The sequence below is a fragment of the Pezoporus occidentalis genome, unplaced genomic scaffold (genome assembly GCF_034315485.1).
Source record: "Pezoporus occidentalis ecotype Australia unplaced genomic scaffold, CSIRO_AGI_Poc_V1 ctg4, whole genome shotgun sequence".
In the NCBI taxonomy this organism is placed as follows: domain Eukaryota; kingdom Metazoa; phylum Chordata; class Aves; order Psittaciformes; family Psittacidae; genus Pezoporus; species Pezoporus occidentalis.
Genome location: NW_026915724.1, coordinates 4,447,370 through 4,467,156, shown reverse-complemented (window position 1 = coordinate 4,467,156; position 19,787 = coordinate 4,447,370). Strand labels below are relative to the sequence as shown.

The 19,787-nt window shown below is 37.1% G+C and overlaps 1 protein-coding gene across 4 annotated transcripts in view; it reads right to left on the bottom strand.

Moving 5' to 3' along the window:
- Positions 1 to 19,787, bottom strand: part of ARFGEF1 (ADP ribosylation factor guanine nucleotide exchange factor 1) — a 93,287-nt gene that overhangs the window by 56,061 nt on the left and 17,439 nt on the right. For 3 of the 4 annotated variants that reach the window (XM_062633233.1, XM_062633234.1, XM_062633235.1), the window contains exons 2-4: positions 7,066 to 7,096; positions 2,729 to 2,885; positions 1,537 to 1,683 (exon numbers count right to left, since the gene is read on the bottom strand). In XM_062633233.1, coding sequence (XP_062489217.1) covers positions 1,537 to 1,683; positions 2,729 to 2,885; positions 7,066 to 7,096 — 335 coding nt within the window. The remainder of the gene's footprint in view (positions 1 to 1,536; positions 1,684 to 2,728; positions 2,886 to 7,065; positions 7,097 to 19,787) is intronic. The other variant, XM_062633237.1, reaches the window with a different exon arrangement.

Below are 19,787 nucleotides of genomic sequence, written 5' to 3'. Positions count from 1 at the left end.
AGTGGGAGATCCAAGACCAGGCCTTCTATCTCCCTGATGGCATTAAAATTCTTCAGAGAACATACTAATCACCAGGACTACAGAGGAGACTGGCAAGACACATAATTCATCCTTCAAATCATACTGGAGAACTGGGGTCCACCCTCAGCCCTTCAGTAACTGAAGAGTTACGACACCTAAGAGAGTATGACTGACTTAGAAGTTTCATTATTCCCCCGAAGGAAGTCAAAAGTTCTGGGTTTTGCTAAAGTCATTTCTAATTTTCATGTTTTTTTATAGTGTTCAGTGTACTGGACAAACATGGGATCAAAGCCAAAACAGTACTCTTCGCTCTCTCAAGCTATCAGCATGGCAATTAGGTAAATCTGAAGAGGCAAAAAGTTAAGGCACTAAAGGAACTTACACACTTAATGCATTTTACAATTGTTGAAGAATTTACTTTCTCAACTACTTTCTTGGACAGCAGGAATACCAGCTCATGGGTAACTCCCTTCAGGGGGGGAGGACCAGAATAACAATGCATTCAGAAAGAAGGCATCACAGTGAGAGGGAGATATAATGGTTTCAGCCACTGGAAGTTTAAACTAAACAAGGAGTTCCTTTTGAAATATGAAAAATGTCTTAAATGCTTAGGCAGAACAACACAACAGATCTAGGCAACAGCAGCATAAACCAACACTTGTAACAACTATCTGCTGGAGAAGTGGAGTGCCAAGAAAAAGATCTGAGCTAAGAGAAGGAGTACAAACTGCATTCTGCAGTCAGACTAGTAAATACAATCTGTGAGAAATGTCAACACCTCAGGATACATATACACAAGAATATGAGGTAACAAACACTCCATTACTCATTACTAACTTTAAATGTATTCCTCACTACTGTTCATCATCACAACCATTCAAGGACTACTGTTACAGGAGTACAATATTTCCACTAGGTGCCTACCTTCTATTAGTTGGCATCATAATTTCCTGTAATGAATACCCATAATTAATAGGTGCAATCAGAAAACAGCTAAAGTTCCCCAGAAACAGTTATCTGTAAAAACTCCACATGCAACATTCATATAAGCTGTAGAAAGAAACCTTAGACCTCCTTCAAACAAAAGTCTATGCCACAGCAGCACAAAGCTACTATGGTAACGCCTGACTGCCAGGTCTAATTGCATTTCACAAAACAATTCCAAAACAGATTTCAAGATTTGCTGCTTAATTACCATCTTCCCCACTGGGAGTGCAGGATTACTTCATAGCAATTCCTCACAATTAGAAAGTGCCACAGGTCTGCTGTGAATGAGATTTCACTCAGTGGTCTGTGCACAAGACTTCAGGTCACAACCAAAAATTCACCCCAAATGCAATGGGAGAGAATAGGGAAAGGAGCATAAGATAACAAGTCTTCACCTCAAACAGGATCAAGAAAATATTTTAAAATTACCATTACATTTACAAATTAAACAATTCTGCTTCTGAACTCTGAGATCATGAACATCTTTTTGCTGTCAACACTACAAATACTGGAAGTATTAATCATTACCTTTATTATTTGTAGCTGAACCCCTTCGTCTGTCTGAGGGCCTTGGAAGCAGCCACATATTGTCTCAATAATTCTATCAATTAATTTTTTGCCTGGAGTTGTACTGTCTGGAGCATTCCCTGTCAAGTGCCCATATGCTATAAGTTTCTGGAGGGAAGAAAAAAACCACGCATAAATAAGAGCTTAAAAAATAAGTCATTTTTTTGTTATAATAAACAAATTCCCTAGATCACTCTAACTTGCACAGAATAATTAAAACAGTACATTTTACCACGTCCCATAAAACATCAAGGATTTTTCTTAAATGTCCTCCAGATTTATTCAATTTTCACTCAGCAACGGCAATATGAAGTTTGTCAGCAAGTTTAACCTTAAAGCTTTTGTTCATCAGTCAACAATGTTTTAAAACAAACAGAATTCCAAAAAATAACTCACATCGCTAAGTCTTCATATGTAGTCAGCACAGAACTGTTTTTAATACCTGATAACCCAGCTGCAAAGGCTTTCCATTTAAGTTCACTGCTATTCTTCTGGTTTTAAATATTCTATTATACCTACCTTTCTCTAAGTCTTCAATACTTTGAAATGGAATTTATTACAAAATTAACAAAATCCTCTTCCAAACACTTCAGGCATGAGAGTATTTGTAAATCTCCATGACCTTCCTACTTAAAAATACAGAGTAGCAATGGATCATAGTGCAATGGATCATAGTGCAACAGCATGCCAGCCCTTCATGTGCCCGTGAATGTGAATTTATTGAGTTTACTGTTGGGCTACTCAGGAGAAGTGAATGGCTAAATTCCCTGCTGCAGAATTTGTTCTGAAAACATTACAAGAGCCTCTGACATTTGAGAGGCTTGACATCTCAAACTGCAAATATTTTACTGCAATTGTCAACAACATAACATGAATTCGATAATGCTATGCTTGCTGTGTTAGTTTAACACATAAACACATGGAAATAGGTAGCTTTACACTAACACAATAAAACCGATTCAAGCATGTAACTGTGGTAACACATATATGCACAAATAAACATATAAATACACTACATAATAAGACACACTTGGCTGTGTGTTTAATAAAGTAAAATAATAGAAAATCAATGACATTATGCTACATAAAATGTACTTCCCCTCCAAATCAACAGAATTTTCAGTTGACAGTTAAAGCTGATCTTCATACAGACCTGTAAACAATCTAGAGACGTACTGACAATCCTGGGGCACTTAGACTGGCATGCCAATTCAAATGGTAGGAAGTACTTGTCTGCTTCAATGAAGCTTGTTTTTGATTTCACAGGTGGAAGAGTGCTTGAACCAGGCTTTGCTTCTCCATGAGGGGGGCTAAACAGAGTGATTGTATTAGAATGCTGTAAGCAATCACACAAATAGTTACCACCACAATGCTTGTGAATAAGATAAAATACCAAGAAAATTAACATTAGGAAAGAGTAACTTCTATGAAGTTAACACAACAGTAGTATGGTTGTATAAACATTCTTAAATATTCCTTAAAGCTTTTATACTTCATCTGCTCCTTTGTGGATCTGGCAAACTGTCCCATTTTGCACACTAAGTGGATATTCAGTGGTCCCTGCTGTTTGAAAGGCATAAAAGACTTGTTTCCTCTGAAAACAGGAAGACTCTCCTTGGTTGACGAAGGCAAGAAGGGAACAAGGGAAATCTATTCAGTGTAATTTCCACATTAAATAATAACTCTGACAGAAGTCTCATCTGTTCTTACTAGAACAGGTAAAAATTCAAGCTGCCAAAAATTTTAATGACCCTAAAAGGTAAGAACTACCCAACTACTGTATTATGATACGAGTTGGTTTAGTACTTAGAAAAAGTACATCTATTTTGGAGGTTAAATCATATCTGAACTTCAATCTTAGGCATACTCGGGAAAAAGCAAACCAACCAACCCACCAAGGAAGAGAAAACTGCAAACTCTGCTCAAATCTGTGCTTCAGATGACACCAATGAATTGAAGAGTTCAGCACTTATCAATGCCTCTCACTTGGGCAATATATTTGAAATGACTAACTACAAAATCTGAGAAAATGGTAAGCTGTTGAAGTCTTTTTGCTTACAGCACCTTAGAAATGGCATGCTCATCAGTACTCAGCTAAAAGGAACAATTACGAATAGGCAATTTTTCACTACCTTGTGTGCATCAATGCAGTCCGCCTTTGACTCAAAGCAAGATGTTCAGATTTGTCGTTCCACAGAATAGCTCATCACCTTTCTATAAAGCATTCCTGACCTTTTTTATGCACACATATGAATCTTTACATAAAAAGTAAACTACACTGTCTTATGCAGACTTGATAAGTGGTATTAAGAAAAAAACAAACAAAACCCCGAAACCCCTCCCAAGAGAGGAAAGGAGCTTCATATTCTGTAGACAAAGATTATAAAATTCTTGCAGCAATTCAAATACATTTTTACAGAACAAGTAATTTCAAATCCGGGTCTTATGCATTTGATGCAAATTAAATCAGATGCTTCAAGGAATGTAGAGGATAGCAAATACACATTTTTCATGTTGCTGAAGAATGAATGCAGTCCCGTGCATCAAGGAAAGAGCCTTAAACTAACCAGCATGATAAATTATTAATTTCAGCTTTCAAGGAGCAAGCTGGATTGTCCTTGAGAAGATGTTTGGAACCACATTCAAACAGCACTTGCTTAGGCTGCTTAAAGAGGGCAGCTAAATTCTAAGTCTTAACAGTAAATAATTAATACTAAAATTCTACTTTCTACTAAATAACTTCTATTTTGAAGCTTTAAGGGCTTATTCCTATGTATTTTTTTTCCCTGAAGCAGGGCAGAAGTTTGTTTTCCTGTTGGATGCATAACTTTATTTATTGCACAATGCTGTTCTGCTGGAAAGAGAGCTCTTTTGGACAAAACCCAAATTAGATAAGTTACAGGGGAAGTACATGACTCTTCTACGCTCTTAAATCCTATAAAAGCTTTTCTCTGAGGAACGGAGAGGTAGTATCTCTTGCCCATGTCTTATGACAAGACTCTTGTCATCTAGTCATTATGTGTACTGATGCCATTTAAATTAGGTTAAAAGAGCACTTCACAAATACAACCAGGATTTTTCAGAAACAAGGACCAGGCCATGAAGAGATTCCAAAAATGAAGAAACTGTATCTACTGCAGAAGCCTGAAGCTTCTCTTAATTGAAAGCTATTTAAAAATGCACAAAATAATAAATATAGAAGATAATGCTCTATTTGTCTCTGGAAAGAACTCAGGAAGATCATCTTGCTGTTGATGGATAGGAAGGGGATAGCAGGGACAGAGGAGAGAGAAAGCCAAAAGGTCTTTCCTTCTTAATGTCAGTGAAGAAATTACTTCAGCTAGTTTTTTCCAGCAGACTATGAAACCAGAAACTGTCCCCAGCAAAACTTCTTCTGCCAAAGGATCTGCCAACCATAAGAATTACAAAATATGCTTGAAATATGCTGATGTTTACCTATCAGCCATAGGAACAGACTAAGGTATGTATTAAGCAATTAATTTTAAAAATTGTTTTGGCAGCATTTCCTGTATGAGGGTTATATAAATAAGCCTGTTCTTTTCTATTCCATTCCCCTCCATCCCATTACTAGAAACCAGTTCTGTTTAAAAACAAACAACAAAACAAAAGAAGCAGTTTTCCATGTAAACATTCTGACAGGTGGAAACTATGTATTTTTCACTGCATTCCAGACTAAACATGAGATCACTTTCCTTGGATAGGAACCAGAAAAACCTGAAAGAATTAGCTTTAGAAGTCCTTTGTTAGGATATTCAAATCTCAATTACAGAAATATGAAGCTGAAAATAATTTGATAAACCAAAAGGTTTCTCTTTTCTTAGGGCTAGAAAAACAGTATTTTCTACTGCATCTAAAAGTTTGACTCTGTAATAAGAATAGCGCAAATCCATTCACAGTTTCCAAGTCCAGTAGTGCCTTCATAGCAGCAAAAGGCTACAGTCAAAATAAAGATAGCACCAAAGAAATCAAAATGTTTTGAAAAAGGACATGCGTAAGGCACACACATTATACCCCCCCAAAATCACAACTTTAGATATTAATAGGTCAGAATTTAAGCACCAAAATTTCATAGATGAATGAACCATACTTGTACAAATTATTATATATCATTGCTCTCGTTATATGCTATTTAACCACAGGATCAGGTATTACTTTCCCTTGGTCAATGTGCAGAACAAATATCCCTCACTGAATATTTAACATTAAGCATTTTTTTCTTATCATGCTTCACAATGTGGACTTCTGCTTTATTTATAATACTCAAAGTAAAGCCTATTATAAAAGCACATTACTTTGTGCCTGAGACTGCTCTGTGGTGCTTAGTGCAACATTTTCTGAACACTACACAAATATTACATTTAATTTTACAACCTTACTATGAGCTGATGATATTGACTTTATTCTCAGATCGGAGAAACTAAAGCACAGTGATTCAGTCTGATGCATCCACAAATCTGATAAGCTGCAAGACTAAATTTTTAAGCATATTTGATTATTAAATTGTGCATTATATCTTTCAAAACGAAGTGCCCACTGGCTTCCTTTCCAGCTACAAGCGCTCATATTTTCCAAACCAAAACTTGTAGATTTCAGCTCAAATACCCAGGAGATGAGCAGAAATCATTAGTGGCCTATTTTGATAGCTGTGGTTTAAACGATTTGGCTAAACCAGAAATTCAGTTACAGGTCCCCAGGCAGCACTCATCTGCCTAAGCTGCAAGAACGCTTTCATCATCAGTTTCACCCACTGATCCAATTCTTTCAGTAAGTGGTATAAGCAATCTTCACCACACAGCCTTGACTCATGGTTAGTAACGTACACTGAATGAAGATGATCCTGTGGAACATGTAATTAAACACTAATAATGGGTTCCACAGTTTACCAATACCTAAAAAAAACCCCAGTACTCGATGATAGCAGCAGAGTGCTGAATAGCAATTTTGGCTTCTTCGCTTTTAGAGCATTTGTCTCCAGAAATCTACATCTATTTCCTAACAAGGTCTTTTCCAGACACTGTATTTTCAAATTACACTCGTTTCTCCACCCATTCCCACTTCCTCCCCCCAACTTCCTCCCCTCACTCACACACAGTTGAAGTCTTTTATTTGCAGTCCAGGCTCTTCCCTCTCCTCTGAACTCACGTCAACAGCTCAGGCCCCTTCACTAACACTTTCCTCTTGTGCCACCTACAAAGACTTTTTCTAACCCTGATCCCCATCCCTACCCTCTCTGGCCAGACAGTATCAACCCGCTCTAAGTTATCTTCTGCCTCTAGTCCCAGACCCTGTGCCTTGCACCGTAACAGACAGTCACAGAAGCAGCATTCTTATTTCCAGACATCGCCAACTTTACAAAACATACTGAAAATGGTTTTCAGAGAGAGCCCATACTCCCAATGCAGAATAAGTATGGTACACATTTTAGAAAGTTAAAAGCACTATCACTCAATAAGATGAACTATCACATACCTTTGCTTTTCTGTTTCAGCCTTTATTTCCTCTGTAAAATGAAACAAAGGCATAGTTATGGAAATGGTATCATAACCACAAATATAAAAATAAGTAACTAAAAATGACTGGGAAACAAAACTATTTAGGCAAACATTTGAAACCAGAATTAGTTTAAAACACAAAATACAGGTTTATAAGCAACTTTGTAAGAGCTTCTATTCTTCACTTGCACTGGTTACAAGCCATATCAAAATTTCTTTACAAACCTTAATATTCAAAACGTAACACTTAACTCAAATCCAGCCATGTCAGCTAAACACCACATCCCTAGAATGTTTTTGCCAAGACACTGGCAAGCTTATGTATGCAGAAATAATGAGGAAAATGCAAATATTATTAAAACTGTTCATCTACCCATAAAGGATATACTGCGTGTTAAATGCAGGTTACACAGAAACAATAAAGACTCCACCATTGCCAATTCTTACATGAAACCCTGATGATTAATTATCATTTTTGACTTTCAACAGAGATAGATACCAAGGTAATGACTAGAGTGAAGAAAAAAGAAGTCTGTAGCACCTCTATTTCCTAGTTTAATGCTGTTGACAATAAGTAATTTTTAATAATACATTTTAAAAGTAATTTTCAATTACTGAAACTAATTTTAGGAAATTTCAGGAGTACTTTTTGTCTGTATTTTCCAGTTATTTCACACACTTAAATCATAGGAGATTCCATAAAGACTAGGAATTTCAATGTCGTAGGAATACATTCCTGAAGTCAAATATACAAATGAAGTACGAGTATATGTGTATATATATGTTTAAAGAAATCTCAGAAAACCTATTCTATCATCAAGTCCTGCTCAAACATGCAAACACACCATTAACTAAAAGCAATGCTTCATTTTTTTTGTGCATAAGCTTTAAACTAGTGGCATGAATTAATCCAAGAAACAGCTAGTCCAGAAGTGGTTCAAATTGGTGTTATGCAGGACTACACAAAACATGAAAATAATTCGATATTTCACTATTCAATATTTCTCAGTAAGTAACAATAACAACAAGTCTTGTAGTCAGTAATGTTTTGGGAAAGTATGCCCAAATCCTGTCAGATTATGGTCTTTGATCCATTCAGTTGCTAGAAGACAAATTCCTGACCACAAAGAAGGGGGAAAAAAGCCCCTCTTACTCCCTTCCAGCATCTTCTTACCTTTCATTGTTTTACCTCTCACCTTGGCATTCACACCCAGGAACTGCTCTCAAGTCTGTCCAACAACCATTACCAACCAGATAAACTGCCAAACGGCTTCTGAGTTCCAAATTCCCAACTAGAACAAAACTGAACAGATTTTTTCCCAATACCCAACTATTTTCAACACAGAATGAAAACACAGTAGATGGCAGAAACTAAGGGAATCCTAATGCTCTGCTTAGATAGCAATACCATTAAAAACATCAATGAAATATTTATAAATTTGTTTGTAAAACGACACAAGGTATTAGAGTAGCGTCATTAAAAAGGTGGTGGTGGGGCAGAACTAAACACGAAAAGTAGAAATCATGTCTTACAGAACTTGCATTAATTTGAGTGACAAACTCCTTTAAATCCTTTCTTTATATATATTTAGTTCTTAAAAAGGATTAATACATGAATTTAGAAACCACTTACACAATCTGAACTTAAGTCATGCTAAAAAACATTTGTACTGTTTTATACTTATTCAAGATTATAACCCATTTTATGGTATTTAAAATGAAGAAAGATAATTTAATTCAAGAAAAAGTAATGAATATTAACACAAATTTCATTTTATGATTTTATCGTCTTTTAATAACCTGAAACAAACACAACAGTTTTAACACTTTTACTTAGGATCACTTAGATACGGGAGTAAACTACTCTACTGACAACAAAGATTTGTGCATTTACAAGTTATTTTATACTTTGGCTAGGAAAGAAAAACACCATAACAATGATTTCAGACTACTGCTATAACAACAAGAATGCAAAGCTCCACTTCATGTCCAATTCTGGCTACACTTCTCAGACTGCACCATGCCACTGGAACACTAACCCCCTAAGGCTCACCACTCCCCCCCTAGGGAAGGTGCAAATTATAGTGGAACTTGCTCATTTTTCAGAAAGAGTTTTGAGTATTGAATTAATATGAAAATTGCTCAAGGAAGTACAAGTAAGCCAGTTCTCAGCTCCCCACCCTCTCCATCTCCCCATGAACAGTATTTTTCCAGTAAAAGACAGCACATGTCCTAAGCACAAACACTCTTCCGGCACTACTTAAAGCAGATGTGACAGTAGGTGAGTGTTCAGACAACTCATGCTAGTCAGCTTTATAGGTTCCAAAACAGTGGTTACACTGTATGCTTAAGCACATTTATTGAGCTGAAAACACTGCATGAACAAAGACAAGTCCCTGGCAAACAGACACACATAAAATAACATTCAGGAAAAGAAAGATCAAAACCAGCAGTTCCACTTTGTGCTAACTCTTTTTATTCCTGAACTAGAAGAATGTATCAAACACAGCCAGCTGTCATCCTGATGCTACTTCAGATTATCTCTGAATTTATTCTCTGCATTGTAAACTACAACAGTACCTGCAAAGATTACCAAAATAACGGGAAAAAAAATCAAAAAAAAAAAAAATCCGAATCAGAGCTGCTTAAAGCAGTGATGCTGCTGATATTCTAACAAATTATGACTATTCTTTCTTAAAATACTGTAACAGAGTCTTCAGAAAAGAGCACAACAATTCATATCAGAAAGCAGAAATTTCTGTAATTGAAAGAAGTATACTATGATTACAAGGAAAAAGCTTATGCAGGTGTCGATCTAATTAAATGTTACTACCATTTCAAGCAACACTGCATCAGCTTATTAATGCTAAAGCACAGATTTTACAACCTTTGTTAAATAAGAAGACATGTCCTTAGAGCGGCCAACATCAGTTATTTTAGAAGACTAAAACATTTTAAATGGCAGATAAGCACATGATACAATACAACTGCTATGAATGAGGTAGACAGCAGACTTAAAAGTTTACTTTTAAGAGAAAATCTAGTTTTCTTCACTGTCTGATTGCTCCCCCTGTTCTCCATGCTGGAACACAGCTTAATCACCATACAATTTCATGGTCGTGTAACAATCACATCCAGTAGGAAGCATACAAAAAATTCAAGCAGTGTTACCAGCAGAAAAACAGATTATAATAAAGGTAACCAACAATCCTCACAGCAGATAAATAATCTGTTAAAGATAGACGAACCAGAACACTGACCGATATATTCTTTCATATGTGAAAAAGTAATCCCGGCAAAACTAAAGAGTATCTGGAAAAGGGAGATGAAGCCAGGCTTAAAAACACAGGCTGCTTCCTTGTTTGCTCTCCCTCTCCCTCTGAAACACACAACCAAAACCCCAAAGGAGAGGATCCCAGAGCTGGAAAAGCATCATCTCACCATCTCTATTCGTCCTGGGAAGGGGGAGTAAGAGAATGCAAGATGCTGGAACAGGAGAAGATGTCTGTATAAAACTAAAGCTCACAGTCTCCCTCTGTATTATTTGCCATGTCTACATATTATCTGTCATTACTATGCCAAATACCTCAGATTATGCTATGGCACTGAAAGGATGTGTCCTAAAATGGAACTAACTGGGGTATGTTTAGTACTCTTGAATAAAATTCACACACAGCTCCAGCAGAAGACGTCTTCATAGAGTTCTATCACAGAATTAGTGGAAACATATGGCTTTTGCACACAGAAGATAGAGCTGATCAAGGAGATGCACTATTTTGCAGTTTTACAATGGTACACATCAACTGTTTCACAGAGCGGGCAAAATAAGTCATGTACATTAGTTTCAACATAGTTTTCCATTTCATCTACACTTGCACAGACCATCATAATTTCAAAGAAATTTCTGAAAATATCTATGATCGCCAGTATACAGGTGTCCTGCTTTTGGTTGTGACAGTTAACTTCTTTATGGTAGCTTGTATAGTGCTGCATTTTAGCTTTGAGCCAAAACCAGTGCTGATCACATACAGATGCTTTAGTTACTGCTGAGTAGTGCTTACACATAGCCAAGGCCTTTTCTGCTCCTCACAGCACTGCACCAGAGAGTAGGCTTGGGATGCACAAGGAGTTGGGAGGGGACACAGCTGGGACAGCTGATGACCCCAACCGACCACAGGGATATTCTAGACCATGTGGTGTCACACTCAGCAATAAAAACTTGTGGGGGAGAGTCTGCCTGCCATTGCCTGGGGACTGCTTGGGCATCAGTCACCCAGCAGTAAGCTATTACTGCATTTTTGCAGCACTCATGTTTATGGGGTTTATTTTTCTTTGCTGTGTCATGCCCCCTGCTGCCCCCTTCCCCCCCCCCTTTCCTTTTTCCTTACTAACCTTTCTTTACCTCAACCCAAACTTTTTGTACTTTCACCCTCCAGTTCTCTCCTAGATACCAGCTGTGAGCAGCTGCATGGGGCTTAGGTGCTGGCTGGAGGTATGGAGTTAAACCACCACAACAGGTTTCAATAACGTCATTCTCACCTCTCCAACTTTAATTCACTGCTTCAGCATGTCCTTTGAACATTTTTTCTTACCCCCTTCAGAGTCCTTACAGTTTCTAGTATGAAAAAAACAAACTAGTTTCCAGTTTTCTTACTGTCCCTTTAACATCTTACAAGCAGCTAATCTCATTTGTAACTATAAAATTAACAAATCTGTCTGTAATGGCAGTGATTAACACCTAATAAGCAAGGTCAAAATGAGCCAAGCAGGTGCTGGGGGCAATACTGCCTTAACTGGCCTATAATGCTGATTAAACTCCAATTTATAACCAATTCACAGTTTAACCCCACTAATCTGATTCTAAGGATGATTTAACCTTAACTACACTGAAGGGTATCTCTAAGTCCCATTTGAAATTTGTTTATGACTGGCTTATTCCCTTGGTTCCTAAACCAACATTCCCCTACATCTGAAACAGTCCCTCTTCTCCAGGAGAGTATTATCTTTAGATAATACTTCCTTCTGCTTACCTGCAGTTACACTTTGGCAGAAGTCAAGGATAACTTTCTCATCAAGGGGGTAACTAAATAGCTATCTTCAGGAATGGTTCACAGAGCTAAATTCTGTGGTATCAGCTCAGCATCAAGCTGTACAATAGATTACAAGGAAAAGAGTTCTTCTGGAACTTGCCTTGGGAAAAGGGCAAAATATTTACCATAAAATGGAAAAATAATGCAGAGGTTCATCACAAAGTATGGTGCTAGGAAAACCCTACACATTTAAAAGCATTTAATACATATCTCACATTGTATTTTTTCCATTCTTGTATCAGGATTGTAGTAAAAAACAAGAGCATATTACATTCCCAAATACATTCCCAATGTATTCCAAGCACTGCCTGCCAAAAAACCACATGCGTAACTCCCAAGCTGTCCAAGGTTCTGCACATCTAAAGACTAATAGTATAAACATCAGAATTAAAGTTTATTTAAATAACTGAAAGTAAATCTATTGGAACAGAAAACATACTGAATTTTCAATGGGGGTAAAAAAAAACCAAAACCACCAAAAAATAATAATAAAAATTAATAATAATAAATATAAATATAAATAATAAATAAAAATAATAATAATAATAAAAATGTAATGCCTATTCCTCTGCTCACTGGGAGAGAGGCAGAAGCAGCTACTCTTTCACTTAACACTGCAAAACAATTTGTATTTTCCAGCTCTTCTTAACACCAAAATGAATGCAGATGACTAAAAATCACAATGGTATTACAACTTTAAAAAATAAAAAAGGAGGGTATTAAGTATATCATTAACTCAAGAGAGTAAGCAGCGGCATTTTAAAGAACTGTAACCATCCTGGTTAGAACCAGCCAAAGCACGACAGGCTGCAATACTCCAGGGAAACAAGTGTTTGGAGCTCACATTATTTATACCATAGAAGACTACTGTGAGAAGGAAGCAATTTGAATTCAATTATTTCAAGTCAAAGCAGGTGGATGAGATCCGAGGAACACACAGTGAAGAGAAATTTAAACTGTACATATCTATATATATATATAGATATAAAAAGTGAAATCCCGTTAGAACACTAAAGGCTTTGCTTGAATTGAATTGGCTTGCTTCTTTCCATCCAAGCATTCTAGCGACTGGCTTCAATATCATACAAAAAAAATTAATTTAATTTGGGAATAAAATAACACCAAAATTTTTATCATCTACAATACTGAAGCTATCCTCCTCCAAGGCAAGGTATATGAACCTAGCAGTCCAAAGGTACTTGTCAATTTAAACCTGTAAGATAAAGTTAGCAGTATTTTAAATGATATGAAACTAAAACCTCAGTATTTATTTGAAAAGAACTTTAAGTATATTCCCAACTATGTAATCAGATCATTACGTATATGGTGATAATTTAAAAAAAAAATTACTGAGTTCGAACTCATAGTTGTAAAACCATATAAACATGATGGGAATAAAACCAAGTCCCCAAAACAATCTCTCCTTCAGAGAAGTAATATTCCAAACAGACCATACTAAGTCTCCAGCCAAAAGGTGTTAGTAGTATGTATTTCTAAATAGATATCCCAAACTTTTCTTTTCTTGGTATCTGATAGCTGTTAGCTCCAAGCTGTGTCAAAACCAAAAAAAGTCTCTTGCCTATTCAACTAAAATAAGGAAGTACTAAAATCCGAGAGCCAGTAACAGACTTCAGAAAAAAGCTAAAATAATTAGGTCTAAGGAATCGAAATACTCGAACTGGAGAAACATGCAGCCATCTTCAACTCAAGCTCCACTGCATTCAGACAATGATGATCCAGAGATTATCCTTGGGGCAACTTCTGCCCCAAGGGGCAACTTCTGCCAAGTTAATACGTCTAATAAAAAACAGCAAGTTTGTGGAAAAATAGATGCTGCAAATTCAGCACTTGCTTGTACCTAAATATTGTTCCTAACATCTAAACCCCTTATAGGTCTTCTGCAAAGCCGAGGATTTGCTAAGAGACAAGTTGTGTCAAGCACAAAACACTGCATAGAAATTTTCTCCATCCTTCCAGCTGACCACTCTTCTCAATCTCACAGAGCCTCTAAACTCTGAACTACTCCGGTTTCAGTATGTTTTCCTGTGCTGAAAATGTATAGGAAGAGTAACCACCAAACTCAAATTATGGTATTTTCCTCTCCCATTTTAACTGTAGCACTGTAACCAACTTTCAGTAACTTTTAATACCCCTATCTTCAACATTAATCTATATCAGTGTATGTAAATGGCAAACAGACATAAACCAAAACCTTTATCAGAAGTCACAGTGGGATCTCAAATTACCATAGAATAATGAAACAGATTAGTGCAATGCTGTTTGTTATTCCCCTGAATTACCAAATCAGGCTGACTTGCCTGAAACTGGTAATAAGCGTATGTGAATTCATTAATAGGAAGCTACTACTGAAATTAGAATTACTTTAGGTGGCCTGCAGAAGAAACCACTGACTATGAAAGCTGAAACTGTCCCTTAAATGGAGTTCTCGAGATGCGTATCACAGCACTGTGTCTTCTTGTAAATCCTTGTTGTGGTTTAAACCCACCCACACAGCTTGTTCACTCACTTCCCTCCGCTCTTGCCCTCCCCTTATTCCCAGAGGGCCAGAGAGGAGAACTGAAAAGAATGCCACTCCCACGGGCTAAGATAAGAACAGTTTAGCAACTAAGGTATAACACAGATCACTACTGCTACCACCAATAATAATAATAATGATAAAGGAAACAAAAATGGAAGAGAATACATTACTTCACCACCAGTCGACCAATAACTCCCCCCCCCCCCCCCCAGCCCAACCAAGCACCGACCGATACCTCCTCCAACCCTGCAGTCTCCCAGCCCTTCCAGGTAACTCCGTTACCTCCTGGGCATGACGGGCTGTGGTATGGAATACCTCTTTGGTCAGTTTGGGTCAGGTGTCCTGTCTCTGCTTCCTCCCGGCTTTCCCTCCTCCCTGGCAGAACATGAGGCTCACAAAGTCCTTGGCCAAACCAAAACATCAGGCCAAAAGTCAAAACACTGCACTGCACCAGCTACCAAGGAGAAAAATGACAGCTACTGCTGAACCCAGGACAATCCTATGAACAGCTCTCTCCATCATGCCTTCTAGGATGCACAGAGATCTCTCTTCCCTCAAATCTTCCTGAACACAGAGACATAAAAGATGGACCAAAAAAAAAAAAAAAAAAAGAAAAAAAAAATCCTATTTGTGGGCAGCCAAGAAGAGGCCAATAGCAGCACTGGGCTTTCAGTTTTTGTTCTGTTTTAATCAAGGAAGCTGACCTAAAGAGAGATGGGATAGCAAGAAATACAGACCCGAGTGCAAGCATATACAGTAAAGCATGAGTTTTACCAGTATGCATTCTCTCCATTATAGGATACCAGGAGTGTTTCTTTCCTCTCAAAATTTTTAAGCCCAGACTTTACCATAAAACCCTCACAGTTTATTTACACACCTGTTCATATGACTTCTATTATTCGCTGGGGTCAATGAACCTTTTATTCTACTCAGTTTCCTCTATCTGCAAGATTACAGTTCATGCAGCTATGATACGTGGATGGAAAAGAGCAAGGCTCCATGCAGATTTAAGAAAGTCACTGCTGTGGTCTTTGTGCAACATTTACCTAATTGCAAATAATTCTTGTACAGACAAACAACCAACCTTAAGAGTATTTTTGAACACTCCCACTTGCTTTCCATCCCAATGTATTATGCTGCTGCAACTTCATGTTTACACGTACTGAAGGAGTAACAGAGGAAGAACAGATTAATTACACTATTTAAGAAGCAGGGTTCCAAACAGCAGTTGTATTTTGAGTCTGACAACTCTTGATGAAATTGTGTAGATCCTCCTTGTTGTGCTCTACAAAATTCTGAAACCCTTTAACCAACTGAAACACCAACTCATATCTCACTATCTTAGAAAAACAGAGTAGTAAGCTTTGACGCATGTACAGAATTATTTGTGTACATACACACAAAGTAGAAAAAAAAAACAAAAAAAAACAAAAGCCACAAAGCAAACTTTGTTCAGATGAGGTGCTCCAACTTTAGAGGACACTAATCTTCTGAAGAGAATGGTAATATAAGAAAAACATTGCATGTTGTTACTTCCTATACCATATTTTCTGGTATCTTACAGGTTTGCAACAAATCCTATTGGAGTATTTCTCTATTTTTATATTTGAGATTCAAAAGACAGTATGTCTGATAGTCCTTATTAGGCTTTTTATCTGTGAAGCAAGCTTCTAATTTAATTTTCTTTTTAGATAGTCAAGCACGCAGAGCTACAGCCTCTCCCCACCCCTGCTCATGATGCAATATCATTTGGGAATATGCAACTCTGGAATAAATTAAAAAACTTGAACACACAACCTGTCTCCACAGAGCCAGCCTTGCTACCTGCTCCTTCTGCTCATTAGGTATGACATTTTCAAACAGAGAATCCCTGGCAAATCTACTAAAAAGAAGAGCAGAGTGGCCTCATTCTGCTTAATCTTAATTCAGAATCATTCAATCCAATAGGATTTTATGACAAGATTTTCTGCAATAATCTACTTGCTAGACCAAGTTGATACTACTGTCAAGTTGCTTCACTGAGTACTTGGGAAAAAGAGGAGGCGTGACACACACATATAGGTCACATATTGTCAAAGATAACTGAATTGTAGTCATTATTAGTAGCATTTATATTCAAACGTGCCTGTAAAGCTCATTTTCTGCAGCAGTAAATCCTTCTACCTCCCGTCAATATTAAATGAGTCTCCATCCTTTACTAAATCTACAGCAAAATCCAAGCATTATCCAAACCTTCACCCCTTTAAAGAAATTTTTTATCCTCAAAGAATGGAAATAAACTTTTTGTTCACCTCTTTAAACACAGAGGTTAACCACAAGAGGTTAAGCCTCTTAAATGAGAATAGCCATTTACATTTATTTTAATCTAGCAGGGTTGTTCCAGCCTTTTTTGATACCTCATCCCACTATCCCCAAATATTAGTTTGACACTTAAGGGCTCATGGCACAAGTTGCTGAAAAGGTGTATTAACATACAAGCAATTTGGTTGCTCACCAAGTATATAGTCATCTAACCAGTTACAGGAAAGATCTTGCATAGAGCTACAGTTTTACAACATGCTTTAATCCAATCCAGCTGAGGGCGACTACCAAAAAAGGTGGTTCCTCCTATTCCACATCACTTTGTGCTTATTTGTACACCCTTATACAATCACTGCCAAGGCACAAAGTCTAAATAGCTTGACAATTTTAGTTTTCATTGGGTCAGTGAGCTATTTCAACTCAATGTACAGCTGCATGATCACGAGTTGCCACACCTCATGTATCACATGTTTCACGAAGGAAGAGCTGTAACAGAACAGCTCATTGCAGTGGATGCCCACAGCTGCAATGGACTAAATACACTGCAAAACCATATGAAGTTTACCCACTATGTTTCATCAGCATTAATATTTTTTTTGTAATTAAGACAGTTTTGCAAGGACAGTAATGTTTATTTATTAGGTAAGAGGGGGGAAGCCTGCAGCTGTATATTCCTCTTCATATTCACAATGTGTATAGTGTTCTCTGACCCTTCTTTCTCACGTCCTATGTGAAAATTCTTTTGAGTTGTATAAATCCTGGCTCTAGAGGCTACAATCCCAGCATATAAACACAGCAACAGCTATCCAAATAGAGAAGCAGGTAGCACAAAACATTATAAACAGCACAAACTAAGTACAGTTGGATATTTTTATTAGGGTTTTTTTTTGCAATTTTTTGCTGCTTAAAAGCAGCACATATACCCTAGACAGACAGATAAGCCACCTACTGCTAGAACAAAGAAAGATTACTCAGGAAGAAAAATCTTAGAATGTAGTTCAATGTGTAAAATGGTACAAATGTTTTTGCTCCTTAACATCCCTTTCCTCCTGACTGCATCATCATTTCTCCATATTACACCACTATAACTGTCTGTGCATGCCTGCTATAAAATCGCAGAGGGGCCTTCCAAGTTGACAAGTAATAAACACTGCATTAAGAAAGTAAATGTTCACATTTTTAACTTGTATTTTAAAAGATTTTTGTTACAAAATATGGATCAGTTCCTTAATTTGCTTTTATCATGTGGCCAAGGGTATGATGGGTAAGAAAACAAATGATTTAGCCAGTGTTATTGCTACCGCTGGGGATATATGGGGTGTTAACTATAACAGACTGGGATCACAGGAAGAACAGAAAGATAAAGTCAATACAGAAACATCAGGATGTGTGTCAAGTGAGGCAATTTCTTTCTTTACTAAATATGAGAGGACAAAATACTGCAGAGATACAACCGAATCAAGATAGACCCCCTAGAAGAGTCTGATCAAAGGATATGCTACAATTATTCAGGTCAGAATAACTGTAATTTACAGAAAAAGCAATTTTAGCTACTGAGTGCAATGGTATACATATACAAAAAGGTTCTTACCAGCTGTCTCATAAAAATACCAACATGCTGGACTAAGAAAAGTACTCTGCAAGTCTTTCGAGATTAAAAAAAAAAAAAAAAAGCAGCTTCTCTGCCTCAGTAATTGATTTTTCTAATATTCTTGCCAAGAAGCACATCTGCCATCTAAGTAGCCCATAGCAAAGTAAAAGAAACTAGTTACCAATTTAAATTCCATAAAATAGGGATTACAATCAGCATAATTCTTTCCAGAAGCGACACTTCTCCATCATTACAAAGCGTGTGTGTGAAGTTCCTGAAGAACCTCTAACTCCATTAGAAAAGTTAGGAATCTACTCACTAACTTAAGTTTAAGGAAGGAGAGGAGAAGGTAAGCCTTGCAGGACAACAGAATTTAATGGTTTGAAATAATATGCAACTCCTCTTGTTTCTCTAAAATAGCTTGTACAAGACAACGGGACTTCCCAGCACCACCACCTCTCGCTTACCTGATTCAACTGATGATATGCATTAGTGTCTCAGTATATTCAAAGAGAAACTAGAGCGAAAAATCAGACAAATTCCCAACAGCATTCCTCTCTTATCGATTTTCTCAACTATTCACTAGTTTATTTGAATGAGTATTTGCTACACTCAGCAGAACCACAGCTTGTACTGTGTGTAAGAACAGGACTGCAGAGGCTCTGTGAGCATGGTGGGTTTATGCTTCCTCAAAGCCAGAAGGAAACCAGTAGCTCTGCTGTTTAAGATTGTGAAACATGTTTGCCTAGTTCTACAGATGATGAGTCAGCGATAACTCTTAATTTGCCACAGCAGATTGACATTTATCTGAAATTTAGAGATGTCGAAATGTTGCAGCCTCAGTTCTTCTGCTCCAACCTTTAAGAAATTAATTTGGATCTAGGTCTTTGTATTTTTCCCTTTGAGCACTGAATACAGTTATTTTGCATTCATAGTAGAGACCAGAAATTTGAGATTCAGTTTTAGATATATGTGCACTCATATATATAAACACAAACACATGCACACACAGGATCTCCATATATAATGTGATTTTTACTCCCTAGATCTAACCTGTAACTTGAAGAGGAAGTTCTAACTAAGCAGGAAACACCACAAGTATTTAACTAATAGTCTGAACCAATACGTAGGTCATGACTGAAACTACAGTTGGAACACTAATACATTTCCAGCCTCTA